This window comes from Ursus arctos, unplaced genomic scaffold (genome assembly GCF_023065955.2).
Source record: "Ursus arctos isolate Adak ecotype North America unplaced genomic scaffold, UrsArc2.0 scaffold_14, whole genome shotgun sequence".
NCBI classification, from domain to species: domain Eukaryota; kingdom Metazoa; phylum Chordata; class Mammalia; order Carnivora; family Ursidae; genus Ursus; species Ursus arctos.
In genome coordinates this window covers 40,320,156-40,343,595 of record NW_026622808.1, presented here as the reverse complement: position 1 = coordinate 40,343,595, position 23,440 = coordinate 40,320,156, and the positions used below count along the sequence as shown (strand labels likewise).

Here is a 23,440-nt window from a genome sequence, read left to right as displayed (position 1 = left end):
CATGGCAATAACCCCTGCCTTGTCCCCCGAGGAAGCTTCTTTGAACCCTCAAGACAGTCTAAGCCTTGCTTCTTAAGGCATTACTGGAAGCTGTCCGGAAATCTGCATTTTCACAAGATGCTCAGCTGATCTGTATGCACATAAACATCGGAGAAGAGGTCTATAAGCTCTCCTTTCCCCCCTCCCCCCCACGGAATTCATACACCTAACCTGGGAACAGTGATGTGCATGTGTCTTGGGGAGAAGGGGAATCTTCAAAGTACTCAACAACCAGTAGGGGGGGCACAAGCCAATCAGAAAGGACTTCAGGCCTAAGGGAAGTAGGGGCCTGAAAGCCTCCTGCTGGGTCAGGCATTCATCCTTTATTTGTGGAGCTGTGGGGAGGAGGGAGTCCCAGGGAAAGATCCCAGCTGACGGAGGGGGCTCTCGCTGGGTTGAGGACAGTGGTCACTTACTAAGTGGTACCAAAACTTTTATAATTTTTTTAAGTAAGCTCTACGCTTGAAGTCACGACTTCGAGATCAAGCGTCATATGCTCCACTGACTGAGCCAACCAGGTGCCCAAAAGTTTTAACTAGTGACAAAGCCCGACTGTTGGATATGGGCTGAATAACAGCCCTGCTTACCCTTCCCTTGCAGAGTTTACTTTCTAGCTGGGATAAATTTTCTGTCCATCGCGTACCTCTACTTTCTCACCCAAGACACACAACACACAAGCGCACATACACACACCACACTGCCTTGAACGTGGCAAACAAACCGCTGTTTTCCCAAGAAAAGGGGTGCTGTCCTCCACCGTCTCCAGGCCAGCCTCCAATACCCCTGTATTCTTTCTACTTTCAAACCTCCTTGAAATGTCCCCCAAACAGAATGAGGAAGCTGGGGGCCAACTCCCAGAGCCCACAAGCCCCCAACAGGAGCACGTGCGTGCACACACGCCGAGACCCGCCGTGAACCCAGAGCACAGGCGGCTGCTCGACGGCCCGCAGGGAAACACGGGGCCACGGCGAGCTTACTCCGGCAGCCTTGCCCGGCTTCCAGGATGACTTCTGGAGGCAGCAATCCGAAGCTAACGGATCTTCGTGTCTTTTAGGCGCACTGCTACTACATCAGTGTGAAGAGTTTTACAGAAGCTCTGGAGAAACTAGAAAACGAACCAGTGGTTCAGCAGGTGCTCAGACGCCTCTGTGACCTCTATGCTCTCCACGGCATCCTGACCAGCGCCGCTGACTTTCTCCACGATGGCTTCCTGTCTGGGGCCCAAGTAGATGCGGTGAGAACTGCCTACCTGGACCTGCTCCGCCTCATCCGGTGAGTGGCTGGCCCTCAAACCATGGTAACCGTCTGAGAAGAGCCCTAGACCCTCTGCTCACTTCCCACTCCCAGACCTGCAGCTCCCAAACCTGGCTAAACAGGGTCTGGCAAAAGCAGCAAACACCCTGGAGAGGGCGACACTGTAGCATGATTACATCAACATAAAGCATGATGGACTAATGAAAGAAAAAAAATGAAAAAACAATTAGAAATAAAAATGCTTAAGAACAAATGATCTCAGCCGAATACTCCTCAGCACTGTAAAAGAAACGGAATAGTATCTAACTGCAGCATCCGACTGTATTCATAATATGTACTAATAATATTAATGAGTCAATCTTTGCTAATATTTAAGGAGCACGTATATGTGCCAGGCATTATGCCAAAAGCTTTCACGTACATCATCTCATTTAATCCTTACAGCGTTTTGAAATGAATACTATTAATCTCCCCATTTTACTGGGGAGGAAATTCAGGCTGAGGGAAGTAAGTCACTTGCCCAAGGTCTCGCCATCAGCCGGAGGAGGAACTGGGTGCAACCTGGGGCCTGTCTGACCCCTGAGCATATGCTCTTAAACAGTACTAAAGTTAAGGTGGGCAGTTGTTCATTTCAAATATATCCTTGTCTTTGTTGAATGTGCTTAGGCAAACTCTTATTAAGTGGACTAAATTTATTTTAATCCGCCCTCAGCTTCAAGATGATTTTTTTTTAACCCGGTAATTCATACACGGATTCATAAAGCAATGATACAAATCGTTCTTAAATGCAACATAATGCGGTGCAGTTAAGGGTCGTGACACACATTTAATGTGATGCTTTCGTTCTGTTACATTATATATAATCCAAATGACCACTTTAAAAACATCGAGACCAAAGCCCCGACCTGAACAGGGCGCTGGAAGAAACGAGACAGGGTAGTCACCCCTGTCGGTAAGATAAAAATGGGGTACTTGAGAATGCAAACTCTTCTGAGAAAATAGGATGACTGTTTCATGACGTGTGTGCGCGCACACATACCTTTCCCCTAGAACCTCCAAGAGTTCACGTTATCTGTAAGACTAAGATAATAAAAAGGCAAAAGATTTGAAATTTAAAAAATAAGCTACTTGCGACAAAGTTTAAAAAAAAACTAGATCAAATTATTTTTATTTCTAACAACATGCAACATGTTACAAACCATTTATGACTCCATATAAGCACCTAACAGATACTCAATGGTCAGTAAACGTTCAATTAAATTATCAAAAACTGTCAAAAATACATTTTTTTTTCAAAAATACATTTTATACAAGTATGCCCCAGGTATTAAACTTTCCCTAATATAGAGAATCCAGTGGTGGGAACCATTGATAGCAGAACTGAGTATTGCACAGTTCAAGCCCAAGTGTTTCTAATTCTGAAAAGCTTGGGGTTTGTTTTTGTTTTTGTTTTAAGATTTACTTATTCATTTGAGAGAGAGAGAGAGAGAGAGACCCTGAGTGGGGGGTTGGGACTGAGGGAGAAAGTAAGAGAGAGAATCTTCAAGCAGACTCCCGCTAAGCACGCAGCCCAATGCACAGGACTCTGAGATCATGACCTGAGCCAAAATCAAGAGTCAGGGACTTCACTGACTGAGCCACCCAGGCGCCCCTGAAATGCTCTGAATTTTAAAGCATATGAAGACAATAAGATTCTAGCCCCGATTGACAGAGATGATGAAACTACAAAAGATCACCCTAACACCTCATAGGCTGGACTTTTTTTTATCTGCAGCAGCATTTCTAAGTGCTTGCCTTGGCGCCAGGGACTTACAACTTAAGACCAAAAGCACTGACATTAATAGGCAACTTATGTATGCATCTAACCCACAAATTGATTTACTCAGGTTATGGTTCGTAAGTAAGCTTCCTATCACTGCAAGGGAGTTAGGTATGAAACAGACTCCATGCTTGTAACAGTTCTGTGTCACAATCCCCCCCTTGATTACTTAGTATCACCCTGTGATTTCTGAAATGACAAATGAAGGATGGCACACTATTCCATGTGACACTAAGAACCAGCTCTCTGTGTAATGGTAATTAACTGACCCCAAGCAGTTTATAGCTGTTTAAGGGGTTGTAAAATCTCAGGTGGGGGACATACAGGTGAAGACGGCAGACTAAACATATGCATTTACTTTTGTTCCCTCCTGAAACCCCATGAAAACACCAGAAAATGGGTTAAAATTTTTAAAAAGGTCTAAACCCACAAAAAGAAAAAGAACAGGGGAGGAAACATGAAAATAAGAAAGTAGATGGACAGTGACTTAGCGGATCTCAGAAAACTGGATCGTAAACCAGGAGTGGGATTATACCAAAGGACCCCAAGAACTAGCAGCACCGTATGCCTCTGGCAATAGGGGTGAAGGTAAGACCCACAGGATGGGCTGAAAGTCTGTTTCCAGAAGGAGCCGAACTCCCAGTTCCCCTCCTTCTCTGCAAGTAGTTTTGAGAGTCTCCTTGACTCCACCCTGGCAGAAGGGTACACAGACAGTCTGTGGGCCGGGGAACATCAGGCATAGTTGCGAATGAGGCTACCCTACAAAAACAGGGGCCTAAATAAATGTTTACAGGCTAAGTGCTAACCGAAGCCCCCTCCCCCAGCCCTCTTTTCCCTGGTTCCCAGAAAACTGGTAGCCAGGCTAGTATGCTACAGGAAGACAATAGCATGCTCCTTCTCTGGAGAATCTGACCAGCCCAAAGGAGAGAGAACTGAAGGTACTGACACCACGGTGTCCCCGATTCACTCCATAGTGAATTCCACGCATTGATAAGCACACCCAGACTTGTGATGAGCTAGCTAATGCCCCACTCTTAGCTACGATCGGAAACTCAGGATCCCCGTGCCCCACTCTTAGCTACAATCGGAGATTTGGGATCCCCAGACACCTGGGGGAAGCCCCTGACATAAACCAAAGACCCAAACAAGTAAGAATGAAACAAGTTGGAGGGCACAAGAGAATCTTCAGGGAGAAGGAATCTTTTTAGAAAGATCAGTAATATCCTCAAAGAGTTAAGAGGAGATATAGCAACCACAAAACAAGAATGTCATTTCTTTTTTTTTTAAAGATTTTATTTACTTATTTGACAGAGAAAGAGACAGCCAGCGAGAGAGGGAACACAAGCAGGGGGAGTGGGAGAAGAAGCAGGCTCCCAGCAGAGCAGGGAGCCCAATGCGGGACTTGATCCCAGGACTCTGGGATCACACCCTGAGCCAAAGGCAGATGCTTAACGACTGAGCCACCCACGAGCCCCAGAATGTCATTTCCTAAGAAGCAATAGTCAGAAGAAAAAAAAAAAAAGAGCTCTATGAAACTAAAAAATGATAGTGGAAATGAAAAACTCAGTGGAAGGACTGGAAGAGAAAGTTACATAAATCTCACAGAGAAGAAGGTAAAAAGACAAAAAGATAAAAACAGGAGAAAAGATAAAAATAGTAAGAAGACTGATCCTAACTGTCCATCATCTGAAAAAGAGGTCTAGAAAGAGCAGACAGAGAAAAAAGAAGGGAACAAACTATTAATAAAATAATTCGAGAAAATACTCCTCAAATGAAGAGCACGAGTTTCAGACCGAAAGCCACAGAAGTTTACAGACTAGAGGAGACAAACACGGAAGAAGTAAGTCAAGCATACAGTGTGCAAAATGGTAAATACACGCTATGAAGAAAAGGAAAGCAGGGAAGGGGATGAGGAATGCTGGGGTTGCAACGCAGGGTTGGGGGGTCTGTAGTTTTATTTTTTAAAGATTTTACTTTTAAGTAAGTAATCTCTGCACCGAACGCGGGGCCCGAACTCACAACCCCAAGGTCAAGAGTTGCACCCTCCACTGACTAAGTCAGCCAGGTGCCCCAGGGACTGTAGTTTTAAATAAGTCAGAGAAGGCCTCCCAGGGAGGGTGATGTTTGAGGAAAGATCTCAAAGGGTGGGGACAGGAGAGGAGCCATGGCGTTGGCTGCGAAAGGAGCACCCCAGGCAGAGAAGTACAAACGTTGGAGGCCAGAGCATGCTTGGCACGTCCATCCAGAGAACACAGAAAAGAACAATGACTGAGGTGGGGAAGGAGAGCAGAGGTCAGAGAGTTAGGGGTGTACTGGGGCCAAGATGGAGGGGGGTGGAGATCATTGCAAAGACGTAAGACTTTGGCTTTTACTTCGTGTGAGAGAGGGAGGGTTTTCAGCATTTCAGTCATCAATGACTTTTCCTAAAGGATCACCCCAGCTGCCATATTAAGAACTGACTGGACAGGGGGATGAATACAAAGCAGGGAGCCCAGCTAGGAGGCTACCCCAATAATCCAAGCAAAAGACGATGTTGGGTTAGATGGGTGATAACACCGGAGGTAGTGGGAAGTGGTTGAAGTTTGGATATATTTTGAAGGTAGAACAGAATTTGCTGACCGATCAGACGTGGAGTGTAATCGACAGAGAGGAGCTCAGGTTTTTGCCCAGGACAGAGTTACTTACCATTTGCTATAAATGCACCAGGTTTGGGCAGGATGCATAGGAGAAGGTGCAGAACGTCAGGAGTCTGGCTTTGAACATGGTAGCGTTGAAGAGCCTGTTAGAAATCAAGTAAGATGTCAATAAGCAGGTAAGTGAGACTGGAGAGATAAATTTGGAAGTCATTAGCATATGGCTGGTATTTAAAGCCATCGGAAGGATATCACATGGAGTGACTGTATAAAGAGTAGAGGCCCCAGTACTAGTCTTGGGACCCTCCAAAGAGGATGAGAGGAGGTGGCCTTGACAAGAGCTATTTCAGTGGAGTGGTGGAAGTGAAAACCTGAACAGGTCTAGTCTAGAACAGGTGGAGAAGAAAAAATAGCAAAGCATAAACAAGCACAACAGTTTTAGGAGTTTTATCATAAAGGGGAGCCAAGATCTGGAGTAGATGATGGAGAAGGAAACAGATTCAAAAGCTTGTCTTTAAGATGGGAGATAGGACGGCATATTTGTATATGAAAATGATCCAGTGGAGAAGGGGATTTTGACACTGTAGAGGAAAGGCAAGAGAATTTCTAGAATGTTGTTCTCTAGTAGGCAAGAGGGGAAGGCATCTAATGGTTGAGAAAGGACTGGCGTGAGCTGGGGGCCTGGACAGCGTACCTGTACTAAAGCACATATAAAAGCATGGGTGGGAACTTGTGGATGTGCTCTTACCACTTCTATTTTACCAGTGAAATGGGACAAAAAGTCATCTAAGTAAGAGGGATGGGGAGGGGGGTAGTGTGGATTTAAGGATCAGAGAGAAGGTGTGAAATAATCCTCTAAGAAAATGAGAGAGTCAAGGAATTAGAGCAATGTCATACGATCAGTAGGCAGCAGGAAGGGCCCACCTGAGCCTCTATCACACCAGTCAGTACTGGTTTCCCAGCACCTACAGCTGCAACGGTGGTGGCACAGAGTCGGTGGAAAACTGCTGAATGTGTTCTTGAGGGAGTGAATGTAACAGATGGTGGAATGTCAGCTGAATGAGGAAGGAAGGGAGGCCACCAGGAGGATGAGGGATATGAAGTAAGTGGTGGGGGCAGGTAGGGTCAAAGAAGTGTGAGCAGCCCTAAATGGAAATCCTCGCACAGTGATGATGAAGGGTCACCCAGAAAAGATTAAAACAGGTAGGTACAATATCCCAGTCAGCTCAACTGCTTCGTAAAAGGAGGGCTGGGAAGAGTATAAACAATCACAATGTTATGCTTTATAGCCTTTGCTAAAAAAAGGAAGAGAAGGATGTGAAATTTTTTTAAATTTCATTCAATACACTAAAATAAAACACATTTTGTTGCTTGAAAAAGAAAAAAAGGGGGGGCTATCGGAGTCGGAACTCTAGAGGGAGTAAGCTAAAAGGGCAGAAGCCAGTGAAAGGATCACGCCCCACATCACGGGGAAGGTGCAGATGTGGAAGACCAAGTCCTGGGGTGGGATCTTGGCGGAGAAGGACAGAGGGAGGCTGCAGAACACGGTCAGTGGAGAAGATCCCAGAACTGAGAAGCCGTGTTTTAGAGGAACACTCATGTGGGCAATGAAATCACTAAGGAAGATGACAGAAGAGTTGGAGAGAGAAACAGAGGACCAGGGGGTAGATCACTAATGGGAGAGACGTGACAGGGACACAGCTCAGCTGTGAGCAGGAGACATAAAGTCACAATCATATGCACACATACAGCCGTAACAATGTAAAGCACTGGATAGAAGCCTGACCAAAGTCAACTATACTGGGAGCAGGAAGGCCGAGAAGCAGCAGGGTGAGGGGGGCATGACATAGGGGTGAGGAGAGAGGACCAAAAACCTATCCTTATCTGTTTGTAATGAAGAGTTGACAGATATATCTAAAACAGAACAATCAAGAAGTAGCAATCCAAACAAGATAGAGACAGCCAAAAAATCTCAGCTACAAGGACTGAAACTGATTCCAGGGGTCGGGGGAGTAGAGGTGAGACAGGGAGGTGCTGATTTTAAACTGCAAGCCTTGAAGACTACTGGACTCTTTATACTTGTATAGAGAACAGATCAAAAATTAAAACTTTTAAAAAATTAAAGCTGAGTTATTCAAAAGGGAATAATGATGCAACCTCTAATTAGGTGTTGTTTTTCACCATCCCTGATTAATTGGATTCATAAGAGCAATCTAAAATACTCACAAACGCTTGTTTTCTCGCACAGGAAGGATGCCATCTTGTTAACTGATGCTTTTGACTTCACGGATCACTGTTTAAATTCAGCACTTGGCTGTTACGATGGAAATGTCTATGAACGCCTGTTCCACTGGGCCCAGAAGTCACCGACCAATACTCAGGTAGTTGAGTAGAACACATTATAAATTATGTAAGAGAGCAGAGAACAAGCAGTGAATACACCTCCATGTTTTCTCATTTTAATTGATTCCCATTAGGTTGGAAATTGCTTGGCATAGCATGTCTGTTGGAAATATTTTGAGAATACATAAAAGAAACCAGGAGTGGGGATGTGGCCTGGCAGGAACTCTGAGTCTGGACTTGAATCAGCAAAAGGCATTGCTCAGAATTCGGTAAAGGGAATCAGGAGGAAGGTCCATGCTCTAAATCATGGCTTGACACACCCAAGGGCATACACACATAGTGGCAAACTAGCTTTAAGAAACAAAAATAAGAAGATAAATCATTGCAGTGATTTAACCATCTTATTTTCAGTCTTTTAACTCTCAGTTTTGTGTTGATAAAAATGGGTATTCAGAGGGGATAGGAAGCTTGGGGTGGGGGATCGCTCTCAGATCTGTCTGCTGGAGATGCCTCCTTTCTCTGCAGTCTGAGGAACACAATCCCAGGAACAAAGAAGGTGGCTACAGGGCCATTGGCAGCCCAGTATAAATGACAATTACAAGGGTTATGGCAAAAAGATTCCCAGCTGTCCTAAGAGAGAATGCCAGAACTCTATGGCATTGACAGAAGAGGGGAGGACTTCTAAAATCCTAATGATCTAGGGCCAGCGTCCCAGACTCTCTGCTGTAAGCCTCACTGGGAAATGTTATGAATGTCAATGACTATAGTAACTGGAGTAAAGAAATAAACCCTATATTTAGAATTTGGTAACCAGTATTTAATAGATTTGATACAGATGATCAAAACAAAAATAATCTATAGATATGCAACAGATTATTTTAAGCTCTGTAGTGCAAATATGTTACTCAGATAGTGAAGCTTACTTTTTTACCCCTTAGGTCAAATTTCAGAAAAGGTGTCTTAACACCTCATAAAATTGGCAACTCTCAGGCTTTCATTCACACTTAGCATGGTGTTAGACTTGCTCTTCACATTTTGCATCCTGTCATACCTCATAGCTTAATTTAACATGATTATCTAAAATTGTAACACAACTGGTCATCTCCAAGATGCTTGTCGGGTAGAAGGCCAATCCATTTTGGTCACTCCCTGTCTCTAGAGAGGCATCCTTTTAAGATGACAAGAAAGTATAAAGAACTTACCTAGAGAAAGTATGATACATTTACTGCTTAATACAGTTAAGCTACTTCTGGCGTGTTACTTTGTCTAATAATTAGATCTCCCTGCTTTCTACTGTTTAAATCCTGGCACAAAAATGACAGCAGTCTTCCTACTCCAGGTTAGCTCCTGTGGTCTAAGGATAAATATATGCCCTTTGATGCTCCGGCGAAAAACCGACCCTGCTCTAACACCTGCCAGCAAATGCTGACATATCTAGCTCAGACGTGCTTAACTAGCAATACAAGGAAACATGCCAGTTCTGATTCCTCATCTTCACTAAAGAACACAGGGAGTTTTGTTTTTTGTTTTTTTGTTTTTTACTTTGTTTCTAATCTTTACTTGAAAAGCATTTAATCTGGATACTATACGAGGGCAGGCTTATGTAAATGAGGTGAGGGGCACGACGGGTCCACAACATCAACAGACCTGGTAAAATGTTGGTGTACTTCATCCCATTTACTCTTCTATTTTTCCTTATCTCCTGCAACTTGACTGTGAACAAGGATGGAGTCTTCCTCTTCCTAACTCGAGGATGTGTCTCGGAGTAGCCACTTTGCATTTACGGAATAAATGACCACAGTTTTATGACCCATACAGTGAGAGGAACAACCCACTGCATACACAGTGCTGTGGGCTCTGACCACCTTGGCTTACGTCACCTTGCTAAACAGGGAACAGGTATAGCCACGTGGCTCTTCCACACACAGCAACTTGGGAATGTGAGATTATCAATGACCCTGGAGAAATGCTGCCAGTTAGTAAAAATGACAGCCAGTTGACTACTGAACATATCGCCACATGATCTTACATTACTGGCTCCTTGAGAGTATTCCAAAATAGCACTTTTAAGGCATGTATTTCTAATCTGCTATAGATAATTTTGAAGCTGCAGTAAGAGACATTTTCCCCCCTCATTTGCACTAGTAGAAAAAGGCACACTGCGGGTATTTCAAATAAATTAAATCAACAGCTACGTTAAGACGTGCCTTGGAGACACAAAATTACAAATGGGAACATATTTCACTGACATTTTCTACCAAAAGAAAGGGGCTATGCTAGGTTAAATGTCTTGAATCATGAGACAGTCTCTCTTCTGTCTGGGGCAGGTAGAGTCTTGAGCTTTACCCCTAGACACGATGATGCGCTCTCTCATAGTTCACTCAAGCCGTGGTGTGCGTCTTGGCTTTTTTTCCTGAGCTGGATGCTATTTCAAGCCAGATTCTCCAAAGTGAATTGCAAAAAGTTGTTCCTGCTCCCCGCGTGAATTCATATTTAAGTGGTTCCCTATAGACGCAAGCAGTGCAGGAACCACTAGGGATAATTTCAAAACGAGAACCCTATTTCCCCCAGTTATTCGACTGTAAAAAATTGTCCAAGTAGTTGCTAGATGCATTAAACATACCTACTGATTCATTTGGTCAGTCATTCAATAAATATTTGTTGAGCAGATGCTATATGCCAGAAACTATTCTAGATACTAAGGCTACAGTGGAGAACAAAAGAGTCATAGACCCCATCTTCAATAAGGAGCCTAAAGTTTTAGCCTAGACAGGCAAAAAAGTAAATAAACGATATAAAAGATGAAGCTAGAGCTGTGAAGGAAAGAATCAAGACATACGGGACGCCTGGGTAGTTCAGTCGGTTGGGCGTCTGCCTTCGGCTCAGGTCACGATCCCGGTCCTGGGATCGAGTCCGGCATCGGCCTCCTTGCTCAGCGGGGAGTCTGCTTCTCCCTCTGCCTGCCGCTCCCCCTGCGTGTGCTCTATCTTACTCTCTCTGACAAATGAACAAATAAAATCTTAAAAAAAAAAAAAAAGAATCAAGACATAACATTAATGAACAATGGGGAATAACCTATCTGACATAGAATCTTCATTAGTTTACTCCACCTTCTGGTTGCTTGCTTTGTGGTTAATGTTCAGTTTCAAAGAACCTCAAAAAGTCAAGCATTTTATTTGTATTAAATTCTAAAAGCAAATGATAAGCTGTTTCTTAATTGGCCACCTGCATCCACAATTTAAAATCTGCATGAGAAAAGGAAGGATGCCCTTTGGAAAAAATGTTTCTCCATATGTTCACACAAAATGGATTAAAAAATAATTTTTAAAATTAAGAATCTTATGTAATGTTACTTTTTTGAAACTAAAAACTTAATTTGAAAGTAAAAGCCATTATTCCTGGCAGAAATATTGTCTTAACAATGCACTTTTTTCTACAAATAGGGGAACCCTGCCTACGAGAAATACTTAAGACCACTATTACAAAGTCAGAGATCCAAGCTGTGAAGTAATCAACAGCATTCAAGAGGCACCACCATGTGATAATGGTACTATGGCATATACAGCATTAAATTTTAAAGTATGCTTCATATACACTTTATATATTTCAAAGTGTGTGTGTGTGTGTGTGTATATATATATATAGTTGTTTGTAAAGTCACCTCTACCGTCGCCTGGGTGGCTCAGTCAGTTAAGCATCTGTGTTCGGCTCAGGTCATGATCCCAGGGTCCTGGGATCCAGCCCCACCTCAGGCTCCCTGCTCAGCAGGGAGTCTGCTTCTCCCTCTCCCTCTGCCCCCCCCCCACTCATGCTGTGTCTCTCTCTCTAATGAATAAATAAAATCTTTAAAAAAACAATAAAGTAAGCTCTATCCCCAACGTGGGGCTCGAACTCACGATCCCAAGAGCAAAAGTTACATACTCTTCCGACTCAGCCAGCCAGGCACCCTCTAAAGTAGGTATGTTTTAAAGTCATTATCTGGATGGATGGATGGATGGAACACCTGTGATTTACTTCAAGATAACCCATGAAAGGAAAAAGGGAGAGCAAAGAGCTGAAGATGGTCGGTCCGTGGGTCCATGCAAGTTTGCACTGTTCTACTTCTGAATATGTTTGAAATTTCCCACAATAAAGAGCAGTAGTGCTATCCATTTGTAGCATCTATTTAGTACAACTAAAGAGTTTTACTTTAGATCTAAAGTCAATAGATGGGGCGCCTGGGTGGCTCAGTCTGTTAAGCATCTGCCTTTGGCTCAGGTCATGATCCCAGCGTCCTGGGATCGAGTCCCGCATCAGGCTCCCTGCTCAGCAGGGAGCCAGCTTCTCCCTCTCCCTCTGCTGCTCCTCTGCCTACTTGTGATCTCTCTCTCTCTCTCTCTGTCAAATAAATAAATAAAATCTTTAAAAGAATAAATTAAAAAAATAAAGTCAATAGACTCATCACTTATCACTTATATCTAATTTAGCACACATTTATACGAGGGTTTAAAAGGACATACACAATTCTCCAAAAGTGCCCATACTTGGAGTAATCTAAATAAAATGTACAGTACTAAGAATACCACTGAGTATCAATTTTTGAAAATCAACTATTTCGCAGTGAAAATGATTTAAAATTTTCTTAAAAGACATAATTGTCTCAAATTACCAAATATAATCAAACTACATTTTTCATATCGCGCAACTGAATAAAACACTCAAAATTAAATGCCACCAGACAAATTAAATTGCAAAAGATCTCAGCTGGCTACTTTTCCTAATTTACTCATAAAAATAATCATTTAGTTGTTAATAATTTTTTCTTTTTTTTTTTTTTAAAGTAGCCTCCACACCCTGCATGGAACCCAATGCGGGGCTCGAACTCACAACCCCGAGATCAAGACCTGAGCTGAGATCAAGAGTCGGACACTCAACGAACGAGTGAGCCACCCAGGGGCCCCTTAGTTATTAATAATTAATAAATCTGAGAAAATTTACCAAAACAAACTTCTCTCCAGTGAACTGAGCAAGGAAGAGACCCCATCAGATTTTAACTTTTAAAACCCTCGAACAACTATTATTCCCATTTCCACATCAACTTTCAGTCCAAGTCACTCTGCCTTGCATCTGCCTCCACCAACTCAACAACACATAAGTGGCTGTTTTTTGAGGGGGAGGGTTAACCTCTAATCAATTCAAAGTATGAGACAATTTTCTAAAAAGATAACCTCACACTAGCACATTTACTAAAACCACAGCAACCTGCCAATAGCATGAAGGGATTTTAGTTTGAAGATGGCTGAAGATGTTTTAGTTGAAGATGGTGAAAACAGGGTAATTATAGGTTTCTAGATGTTGGTCATTTGTCAAATCTTAAATTTTCAGACACATGGGCAAAAATGGATGTAGGTAAGGTGTTCTCACCCTCCTTTCAGAGAGAGAAGCTCAGAATCTTCTCATGAAGAAGAGGAAAGGAGTGACCCGCCTGAGGGCACACAGCCTCGGAACTCTACCCTGCCCTTAGAAAACAGGGAAGAAATTACATGACTTCTTTTATAAGGTGTTCTAGCAAACTAGGAAGTCTCACTATAACTAACATAATCCTTCCTGTAACTTCCAAGAAAGAGAATCAAACCAACTATTCGAAATAAGACCACAATGAATAAAGTACATACATATCTCCTGTTCCAGAGCTTTCACTCACTGCAGTTTAGTTTTTCTCCTCAGAAACAGACTTAACTGTAATAATAAAATATATTTGTGGGCCACAGTAATATTGTGAGAAAAAAGTGGCTGAAAAGGCAGTTTGTCCCTGTGTTCAGTACAAAGCTGGGATAAGGGTCATATTCAATGGCGACAACTGGTGGCTTACTGAAGAAAAATCTGTAATCTTCAACGTAAGTCCTATTTGAAAAAATTTACCAAACCCTATGTTCACTGTGTGCACTCGTAGAAAAAACAGTCAATTCCATCCACCCCTGCTCCTGTAACACAGGAGATACTATGAACTGCATCTGAAGGTTCTACTGAGTCCTCTTGAGTCAAATACAAAGGTATTTGTATATATAAACCAAAAATGCATATTTGAAGCAAGAAATATGATTCCCCCCCCCAAGTAACAATAATCAACAAATACAAATCTAATTTTCATATTTCATTTTTTATTAGTTTTTTTCTTCTGGTAGACAGTACACTCGGGAATTATACTGCACCAGGCATAAGAAGTAAGAGTTCTACCACAGGGACATTTTGTATTCAGAATCCAATATAAATATTTCTAGTCAGACATTTCCATGGCTACAGATATTTGGTTGCTTGATTTATATGCATAGAAAGAAACAGTTGTCATAACTGTAAAAAGCAGTACTTAACAAGTACTTTTAAATGATTGGAACAGTTTTCCTTTAATATTACAATACTGCTTATTGGTTTGGAAACTAGGTCACCCTACATGATGTTTTGATTTTTCTCAAAGGCATCATGAGTACTCTGTTTATTCTTTCATTCCTGCATTTTTAGCCTTCTAGTTGAGTTAGGGACCATTTAATCAGAAATCATTGTAGCACTGTAATAAAAAAAGCTCTGTTAAGAGTAGATTATATACCATATGATTTTCAGACTTCTTTTTATAAAAAAGGTATCTGGAGGCTCCGAACAGGCACATGCATACTCAAGGTAAAGGGAACAAAACATAGAGGAGTCTGCTAAAGCACAAAACTTCCTTCTGGTCCTCAATGCCTTCAAATAAATACAAATATTAAAAAAAAAAAAAAAAAATCCCACACTGTGATTTAAAAAAAAAAAAAAAAGTCTCTTCCATGTCCTGGAGAGTCAGTTTCCAGGAACTTCTCCCAGGCTTCGAGATCAGTCATCAGTCTTCCGGGCCAGCCTACAGAAAGTCCAGTTGTGCTCCACTGTGTTCTCGTTGGCCCGCTCACTCATGTGATGCACTCGGGTGTTGCGGATCGTGAAACCTTGTTTTGTAATGTATTCCATCAGGTGGACCCGGAGAGAAACTTCCTGGTGATAATCACAGGGTCCGAACGTAAAGGAAACCTGGCAATCTCTGGTGTCCATCATGTGCTTATTCCACTTTGTGAAATAGTTTGAGATACCTTCTAGTAAGGAATGGACCTTGGTGGTGATGGTTAATTGGGTTATGATGACAGCTACTGGATTGGAGTACTTAGAAAGCTTCCGAGTACTAGATAACTCCACAACTTCTTCAAAAGTATCCATAGGATACAGAGGCTTAGGGTCATTGAGACATTGAATCAAGGGCTCAATCTGATAAAAATCTGCTTCTTTCCGAAGCAGATCAAATTCCTTAAAATCCAGGGGTAAGGTCAACTCTGAAGTTCTTAAGAAGTTGAGGACATATCGGAAAAGAGGTCCATCTCGATCAATGAAGTAATTGCCTTGAGGGTCTCGAGCTGTAGGGAAGTCCCCCCCAAACATAGCTCCAAGCATGGAATCCGGGTAACGCGTCAATGTGGTGAGAGACGTTGTATACAAGTGTCCACCTACATTTAACGTGACTGGGTCAGTCATCTGAAATTTTTAAAAAGTGATCAGTCATCTGAAATTTCTTAAATTCTAACTTTGACAAATTAAGAAAATTAATGGTAACAACAAGCAAGGCAAAAGATTCCTTCAGGCTATAATGTATTTAGCAATCCTATAATGCAAAATAGCTTTACTGTCAATGATAAACCTACCCAGATGAAGGGATCTAATGTTTTCTTTCAATTGGAAAGGATAAATCTAATTCATTAAAGCCTTACACTAAAAAAGGAGAGCATGACTTCCAAAGCCACTTAATTTCAGGCCCAGTATCTAAAGAGAAGTTTTTAGGTCAGAGTATATACTATGGGAAGAGAAAAGCCAAGTTAAAATTTACTCACATAAGTTTTTTTCTGATTAAAAAAAGAGAGACCTTCCTTTTTCTTAACTCAATTTAACACAAAATAGAATAAAAATGATTTGATACTATAAAAAATATCTACTTTCAATACTTCTTTCGTTTTTCCCACTCAAAAAAGGGGAACAAATCATAAAACTTACTTTAAAGATAAAAATTTGTGCAGCTAATTTTTATAACTTCTCCATGGAAATAACAGTGCCAAATACTAAGTTATAATACACAGTTAGTCAACACAATCTTATACACCCAAAGGCTAACAGCAGCTTTCAATTTTTAGAATCTGATCATGTATTCACTTTTGTAACACTGATGTTGAAATCTGGCCTTTAATTTTGAAAAGCAAGCTTCTCTAAATAATACATACCTTCCCTTTTAAAAATTATATGTAAGAAAAATAAATAAAAATAAAGACAGACAGAGGGACTTCTGTACTACACAAGTGAAATATTTCTTAACAAAGGAAAAGGAAAATAGGAAGACATGCACACTCAAAAAAAGTACAAGTGGGAGAAGTGGCAGCTTCTCAACCTTTAACTTCCCTAACACAAGAAAATAGCCTCTGTACCATTACCTACTAGACCATCTTATTAGTCACTACTCTATGAAGAAAGAGTTTTAAGAGCAACATACTTTAAAGACCAAAAAAATATTATGCTCTCTGATAAGTGATTATAAAAAGTCACTTAGAGAGTTCATATTGACTTTGCTTACATAAAAACACCAAACGAGACCCCCAAAATAAACTAATTAAGAGGGGAGTTGATGATGTACTAATTTATAATTTTCATTCTTATAAGATTTATTATACCTAAGAATACAGAAGAAGGGGGAAAAGACACAAATTATTTGCCAGCCTTCAAAATGCACCTGCAAAAGCATCTCACCATATAGCCCCAGTCTCCATTATCCATCTGCTCCAGCGCTGCGTCTCGGGAAGCCCAGGTTCCAGGGAAACTTGGGGAGAAGAAAAAGACACATGACAGAGCATGTAACTATGAAAACAGAGAAGGATTTTCCCACCCAACAGAGCAGACAGCTAGCTACTCATCGTTGCTCAACCAAAACCGGCTACAGGGCAAAGATCTGGAGAAGAAAGCATTCCTCTAGGACTGTCCATACATACCTAAGAGATAGACAATCTTTAGAGAAAAAAATTATCCTATGCTTAAGGAAGGAAGAAGAGCCTAGTAAGTAAGCCAGTCATTCAAATTTTACCTATCCTCTCTGAAAATTCAATTTTTACAATTTCTATAGGAGAACATTATGATTAACTGTACAATGCTAGCCTGGTGCAAACCTATAATGATCCTTATCAAAAAGGTGGTTAAGGAAAGGGAGAAAGAGAAAACTCTTTTTTATCCATTTCAGCTACAGAAACTAAACATCTCAGTAAAAGCATCAAAAGCCATAAACCTCCGAAACACCAGTATCACTTTCCAAGAGAAATACATCAGAACAGGGTTCCTTTTATAACATAAAAAAACCAATTATACTTTTAATAATAATATATTTCATTCTGTACAATAATCAAAACAAATAGAAAACAATTTAAATGCCAAATCATCAGAGCACAATTTGGGACAAAAGGAACCTTACAAATCTGGTTGCGAGTCACTCAGCCGGCACTTAACAGAGAACCAGCCTGAAGACATTGATAAACACCCAGCTACTAATGATGCCAGTTTGAATTTATTTTTATCTACAATTCAAAAGCACTTAAACACTTTCCCAGCTACGGAACTGCCTTAGTCAGTCCCCTCTCACACGTATCATTCTCCAAATCAACCGGCAAAGCAAATTGCAGAGCAAATTTCAAAAGCTCTGGCAAGAGACAGTAAGAAACATGAACTTACCGGTATTTATCCAGGAAAAGCACTGGCTTTTTTATGTGGTCTTTGAACAGATTCACTTTTCCCACTTTTAGAGAAATCTGGCACACTATTCCCAGAACAGGCCCTGGCTACAGAAGATCACAAAGGCTCTTTCTCAAAAAGGTCACTCAGGCATGTAGAGAACATTTGCATAGCACAGCATGGGCTGAAATCAGAGCCTGAAGCATCTATTTTTCCACCTTGCACATTCTTCAAAGAAAACAAGCTAAAATGTGGACCAGACAACGTGCAGTCAGGTTTAATTCTCCATACTCAGCAGTTGGATACAGATAGACCTCCACATGCAATAGGATGAGAAGTGGAACAAATGTCAAATTCAGGGGGGTTGTGACAACCTTTCATTCCTCTGACTTGCTTCTCAGTATTTGAAGTAAACAGAACCAAGAAAACAGGTTTTACCAATTTATATTATGAGCATCTGAGTCAGTACTGATACAACGGACAGATCAGTAATGGGGTGACTTAAAAGGCCAGTCATCCAAAGGTTCTGATACTAGGCTCATCTTTGGCATCTTCCCATCACCCAAAGTTTTCATTCCTGACAGCCTCAAAAATAACTCAGTCAACCAACATTTATTATAGGTCAACTTGGTGGGGGGGGGGCGATGTGTAATGTAGAGACACAGAAATAGGAACGATACAATCCTTGCCCTTGTGGAGCTTTCTATCTGTGAAGAAAGGCAACATGCAACAACTGTACAGAAAAGTGCTACATAATGGATGGACTAGCAGAGGCCTTCGGGAAGAAAAGCAAGAACACTTCCAAATGGGCAGACTTCAGGAAGAGCTCGCTCAGGGGAACTCTACAGGAATATTTGGACAACCTGCGAGGAGGGATTCCAAAACGAAGAAACAATTTAAATAAAAGGAGATGGGCCTTTTTCTCCCACAATATTCCTGATACAATAAGCAATGCATGAAGTACTGTCCCTATTTTAGAGATGCAAAACAGAGAAACGGCAGATTAAAAGACTTGCTCACGTTCCCATAGCTGGAAAGTAACTGATTAAGAACTTGGATTTTCTGACTCCTAGTCTAGATTTTTCTATAAATCCCTTCTTTGGGTAGAAACTGAAAGAATCCAAGAAATAAGAAACTGAAAGGATTAACTTTAGACCCCCTAGCAGGTGGACTTTATTCACAAATTTAATAGTAACTCAGTCTAAGGGAGCAATCACAATGGGTTTGTAAAAATTCCCCTGAGGCAAAATAGCAAGAGCCTACTGACTAGTGTGACTGAAGGCTAGTGTCCTTTGTCTTAAGTAAAGAACTCCAATCCATGAATAGCCAAATGATTAAATGAGAAATGGGAGACCAAAGATAAAGGAAGGACCAGACATTATCAATGCTACAGCTGTTACGCAAGGTCTGTCCACTATTAATCCTTTGCCCCCCCTTTTTACTGCTAAACCAAAACAAGATAACTTCTTGAACAATCATAAAAAGAAAACTAGATGATGCCTTTGAATCTGTTCCAGAGCAAAAGCCCAGGTTCTGTTCCGATACAAAGATGTAATGAAACCTCAAGCTTAATAATTCAAGAAAGCACTTATGGGAATCTATATAAGCCCACGTTTCTTAAAAAGCACCCAAAAGCCTCCCTACATTTGTGTATAAGATACAGATACTCAAAATAACATGAAGTTACTATTAGTCACTTCCAATAACAATGACTAAACTGTACCAAAAAATCAAATTGTTCACTAAAGAGCTCTAAGGGGAAAAAATAGTATTGATTAGTTTAAATTTTATCCCCACTCCTTACTTCTAAACATCGTCTGTGGAGATGCTTAATGCTTAGATACAGCAAGAAACAAACCAAAAAAAAGCAGTTAGATTCCTGATCATCCATTAGCGGGATAATCGGCCTCTAAATTGAATACTGTTAGGAACATCTCAGAGACAATACAGATGAATGAAATAAAATATAATCCGAAAAAATTTCCAGGATAGTGTCAATCTCTTCTACTAAATCATTTTTCAGAGCTGCTAACAATTAGAAAATGATTCATTTGCTTTTCATCTTCTCTCTCTTCTGGCACAGTCTCCAGTGGAGGGCTTCATGAGAAGTTAAATGACCATAAGACAGGCAGCAGAAGGAAGATCTGGAAATGGGCATCAAATGGGCCTTTTTCACTCGATGAAGACAAAGAAAAATCTAATATTCCAGAAAATTTGCCAGGAATAGAGATTATGAGGATAACAATGAAAAAAACTGTTCTTTAAAGTGATTCTTCTTACTAAAGATCATTTTAAACAGCAGTGAATGCAACCAAGCACAAACACTTATAAAGTTCAAAGGAAGGCTTCTGGCCCTTGAAAATCAGTCCTACCTGAAAATAGCTGACCTTTGGTGCAAATAAAATTCTTGTGGAAACAACTGGCTGACCATTCCCAAAGAATATAAAACAGTACTGAAAATTCACCCACACTTAAGCTTCAAAGGTTAATTATGACTAATGTGTAAATTCTGACAGTGTAATGTTAGATAATTAAGCTAAGGAAAACACATACTAAAGAATTTATAAAAGCCTTTTAAGAAATTGCTAACAACTTTCTGAAGTAGCAAATCTGAAAAATGCACCATCCAACAAGTTAATAACTTCAAGAACAACCCAAGAACTCGGGGCCATTCTCCTCAACACTACAGAACTGCAGTCAAGCTTTTAGTTATGATTAGCTAATTCTACATAAATATTCTGGGTTTATCATTTCTGCTACAGACTAAAACTAAGCATTCTCCCAGGCAAAAGTCTTACTCCTATATAACAACTTATCCATCAGAATACATACCTCCAAACTCGGATAAATAATAAAAACCTGTTAACTACTGCCTTCCCAAAGTTTCCAGGTAGCCCCTATAAAATGCCTTTCTCCTGAAATCTTTTGTGTCTGGCATTCAGAAAAGAAGACTCAATAAATTCCATCTATACATACCTTCAAAATTGCCTTTTGTACAGAATTCCTCAGTTCTTGAGACACGGAAGTTTGAAAATGAAATACTTTTTATAGTAACTAGTTCAGTGACATCTAAAGGTATCTTCTGGGTTAACATTCACATATAGGCTGACACTAGTAGCCAGGCACACAAGAAGAATGTGATTATGGTGTTAGGGTATCCTTAACCATACCAACGCAGAAAGAGATTGTTTTTTTCCTAAAATTAATTATTTTTTTCTCTCTCCTCTCTCCATGTAGCCTAGAGGAAAGGAGGTCTAGATTGAAAAAATGATCTTAATGCTAAAGAGCTGTCATAAATAGTCACAAAATCAGAAGATTTCTCTTAGCCTCAGTTTCTACAAAATAAAATAGGGTAATACCACCTTCCCAAAAATAATGATACCGTTTAGGATTAACACAAAGGCAACAACCGACCTACAAGGTAACAGATCAGGACTAGGGTTCTGAAGTACGCGCGCAGGCCAGTGCACAGGAAAGAGAACTGGTTACTGGTGAGGATCTGTATTCCCCTTACGCTCCTTTACTAATTATGAGACCCTGAAGAAATCCCTCTTTAAGCCCAGCTTCCTTGCAGAAAAGGAGAAAATAAGCAAGATCATGAATAGGAAACCATTTGTAAACTGGCAAGTATTAAACAAACGTGAAAATACTAATGGCAGTAGCATAAACAAAATTTCTGTGGTAAACTGAGAAACTTGAGAGTGTGAACACAAGTAATTTAGAGCCCTGGCATGGAAACAGGACAAATATGGAAGAAAAGCCCTCTTAATTTGCTTCCAATCTCCCCAAGTCCTCCTTTCCCCAGAGCTCCACAAGGCAGAATTACAGGTAAAGGGGAGCAGCCGGCTTTTATAGAGACCACCAGACAGCTGAGCTCTTGATCACAGAAGGAACTTCTCTAAAGCATGACTCAGGATTATCTCTAAGGTAAAGCCAAATCCAAATAAATACGTGGGTTCCGTTTGAAACACACTCTAAATACCAAAATTCAAGACACACTGAGGGATCCATAGAAGGAGCCACCCTAGGATTCCTTTATGTAGGAATGCTTTGGGTAAAATATGATTTATGAAAATTTCAATCACACAAATCTTAGGAATGCACCTATGGCAGTCCTCACCAGTCAATCCTTAATATCTACGGCATTACATAAATGAAATACTAGTAGGGACTGACAGTTCTCAACCAAAGAGCAAGTTCTCTCAAACTACCAACCCTGCAGATCAGATTTTCCTTTTCCTAGCCACACATTTGTTCATTTGAAAACACCAACCTTGGGCTCAGGCCTGTGCTAAATGCTGTCCTCTAGCTTTTTTCCTATTCTGAGATCGCACTCGGACATTTGTGACAGCAGGAAGAAAATAAATATGTCAAGAGGAAATGGTAAGGGATACCTGGGTTACCCTAAACATTCTTGGCCAAACCAGGTCACCCCGGGTCTGCTTGCCACTCGAACCTCTTCTATCACAAAGTCCTAAAATTGGATTTATCAACTTGTTCCAGAACAGCTATACTCGAACAGAAACATGGTAACTTCTGCAGAATATCCAAAGAGGATCTGTTTCGTCTCTCTCGTCCCACCCTCTGACACAACCTCCACCACTGCCGGCCCAGCAGGTGCTTCTGGGGCTCCCCATTACCACGGTCATTTATCACCTCTGACATCAACCATTAAAAATGCCAAGATACACAAATCTGAGCATCAAGAACTCAGCTACACTCACAGTGTGTCTCTGAGGACAGAAAATGCCCTAAAGCAGGGCTCAGAAGCCCTGCCACAGCCTTTAAATTAGGGCAAACGGTGGCTAATAAGCGCCACCCCCCTAAAAAAATAATTGTCGAGCAAAACTCGAGGTGTCCCCAACCGGGCCGTGCTTCGCTGTTGCCCTGTAGCCAAAGAACCCCCCACCCCACCCCAACCCGGTCCGGCGTGGGACACAAGATGCTCTGGGCCCGAGCGGGGGGCGCGCCCCGGTGTCGCGAGCCCGGGTCCGCCGAAGCCGCACGTCCCCGCGGGGCGGGCCCTGGAACCCGCCCCAGCCCGGCCGCTCGGCCGCGGGCAGCCCGCCTCGGGCTCGTGCCAACCTTGGAGCGCGCCGCCCCGGCTCCCCACAGTCCCCTCAGTGCGGCCCGCCACCGCCCGGATTCTCCTTAACCCCGCTGCCCCGGCCGCTCCGCGCGGGCTTCTGCCTGTGCCTGGCCCTCCCGAGCCCCAGGCCCCCAAGCCCTGGGCCCGCCCCCACTCACACTGCGCGGCGGCGGCGGCGGCCCTGCCGGGAGACGCCGGCGGCCCGGGAGCGGGAGCGCGAGGACGAGCGAGCCTGCGCCCAGCGGCGGCGGCAACGGCGGCGGCGGCGGCGGCGGCGGCGGCGGCGGCGGCGGCGGCGGCGGCGGCGGCGGCGGCGGCAGAGCGGACGACTGAGCCCGCGCCCGGAGTTGCGGCTCCTGCCGCCCGGCGCGGGCGGCGCCTTCCCAGCAGAGTCGCGGCGCCACGAACGCGGGCGCCCCCTAACGGCGGCGCGGGCGGGAGGCCAGAGGGCCAAGAGGCCGAAGGAGCTCAGCTGGGCGCAGCCTGGGCCGAGTGGTCAGGCCCGCT

General features: G+C 42.2%; 2 protein-coding genes across 19 annotated transcripts in view; one reads left to right on the top strand and one right to left on the bottom strand.

The window, feature by feature from the left end:
• Positions 1-13,074, top strand: part of ACOX2 (acyl-CoA oxidase 2) — a 31,762-nt gene extending 18,688 nt beyond the window's left edge. For 11 of the 16 annotated variants that reach the window (XM_048226497.2, XM_048226487.2, XM_057311831.1 and 8 more), the window contains 4 exons: positions 1,094-1,311; positions 7,994-8,126; positions 11,532-11,635; positions 12,909-13,074. In XM_048226497.2, the coding sequence (XP_048082454.1) occupies positions 1,094-1,311; positions 7,994-8,126; positions 11,532-11,594 (414 nt within the window). In that variant the 3' untranslated portion in view covers positions 11,595-11,635; positions 12,909-13,074. Of the gene's footprint in view, positions 1-1,093; positions 1,312-7,993; positions 8,127-11,531 lie in introns of all 16 variants that reach the window. The other 5 variants (XM_048226504.2, XM_048226503.2, XM_057311832.1 and 2 more) reach the window with 2 other exon arrangements.
• A 1,137-nt stretch (positions 13,075-14,211) lies between these two features.
• On the bottom strand, positions 14,212-23,188 carry KCTD6 (potassium channel tetramerization domain containing 6). Of its 3 annotated transcripts, none has more exons than XM_048226505.2 (3): positions 23,092-23,188; positions 16,876-16,945; positions 14,212-15,618 (listed from the first exon to the last, which is right to left on the bottom strand). In XM_048226505.2, the coding sequence occupies exons 2-3, from the start codon at positions 16,900-16,902 to the stop codon at positions 14,932-14,934; spliced, it is 714 nt and encodes a 237-aa protein (XP_048082462.1). In that variant the 5' UTR covers positions 16,903-16,945; positions 23,092-23,188; the 3' UTR covers positions 14,212-14,931. The 3 variants fall into 3 exon arrangements, with proteins under 3 accessions (XP_048082462.1, XP_026356908.1, XP_026356910.1); XM_026501123.4 differs by lacking the exon at positions 23,092-23,188 and adding an exon at positions 17,845-22,981; XM_026501125.4 differs by lacking the exon at positions 23,092-23,188 and adding an exon at positions 20,821-22,981.
• Positions 23,189-23,440: the final 252 nt, after the last annotated feature.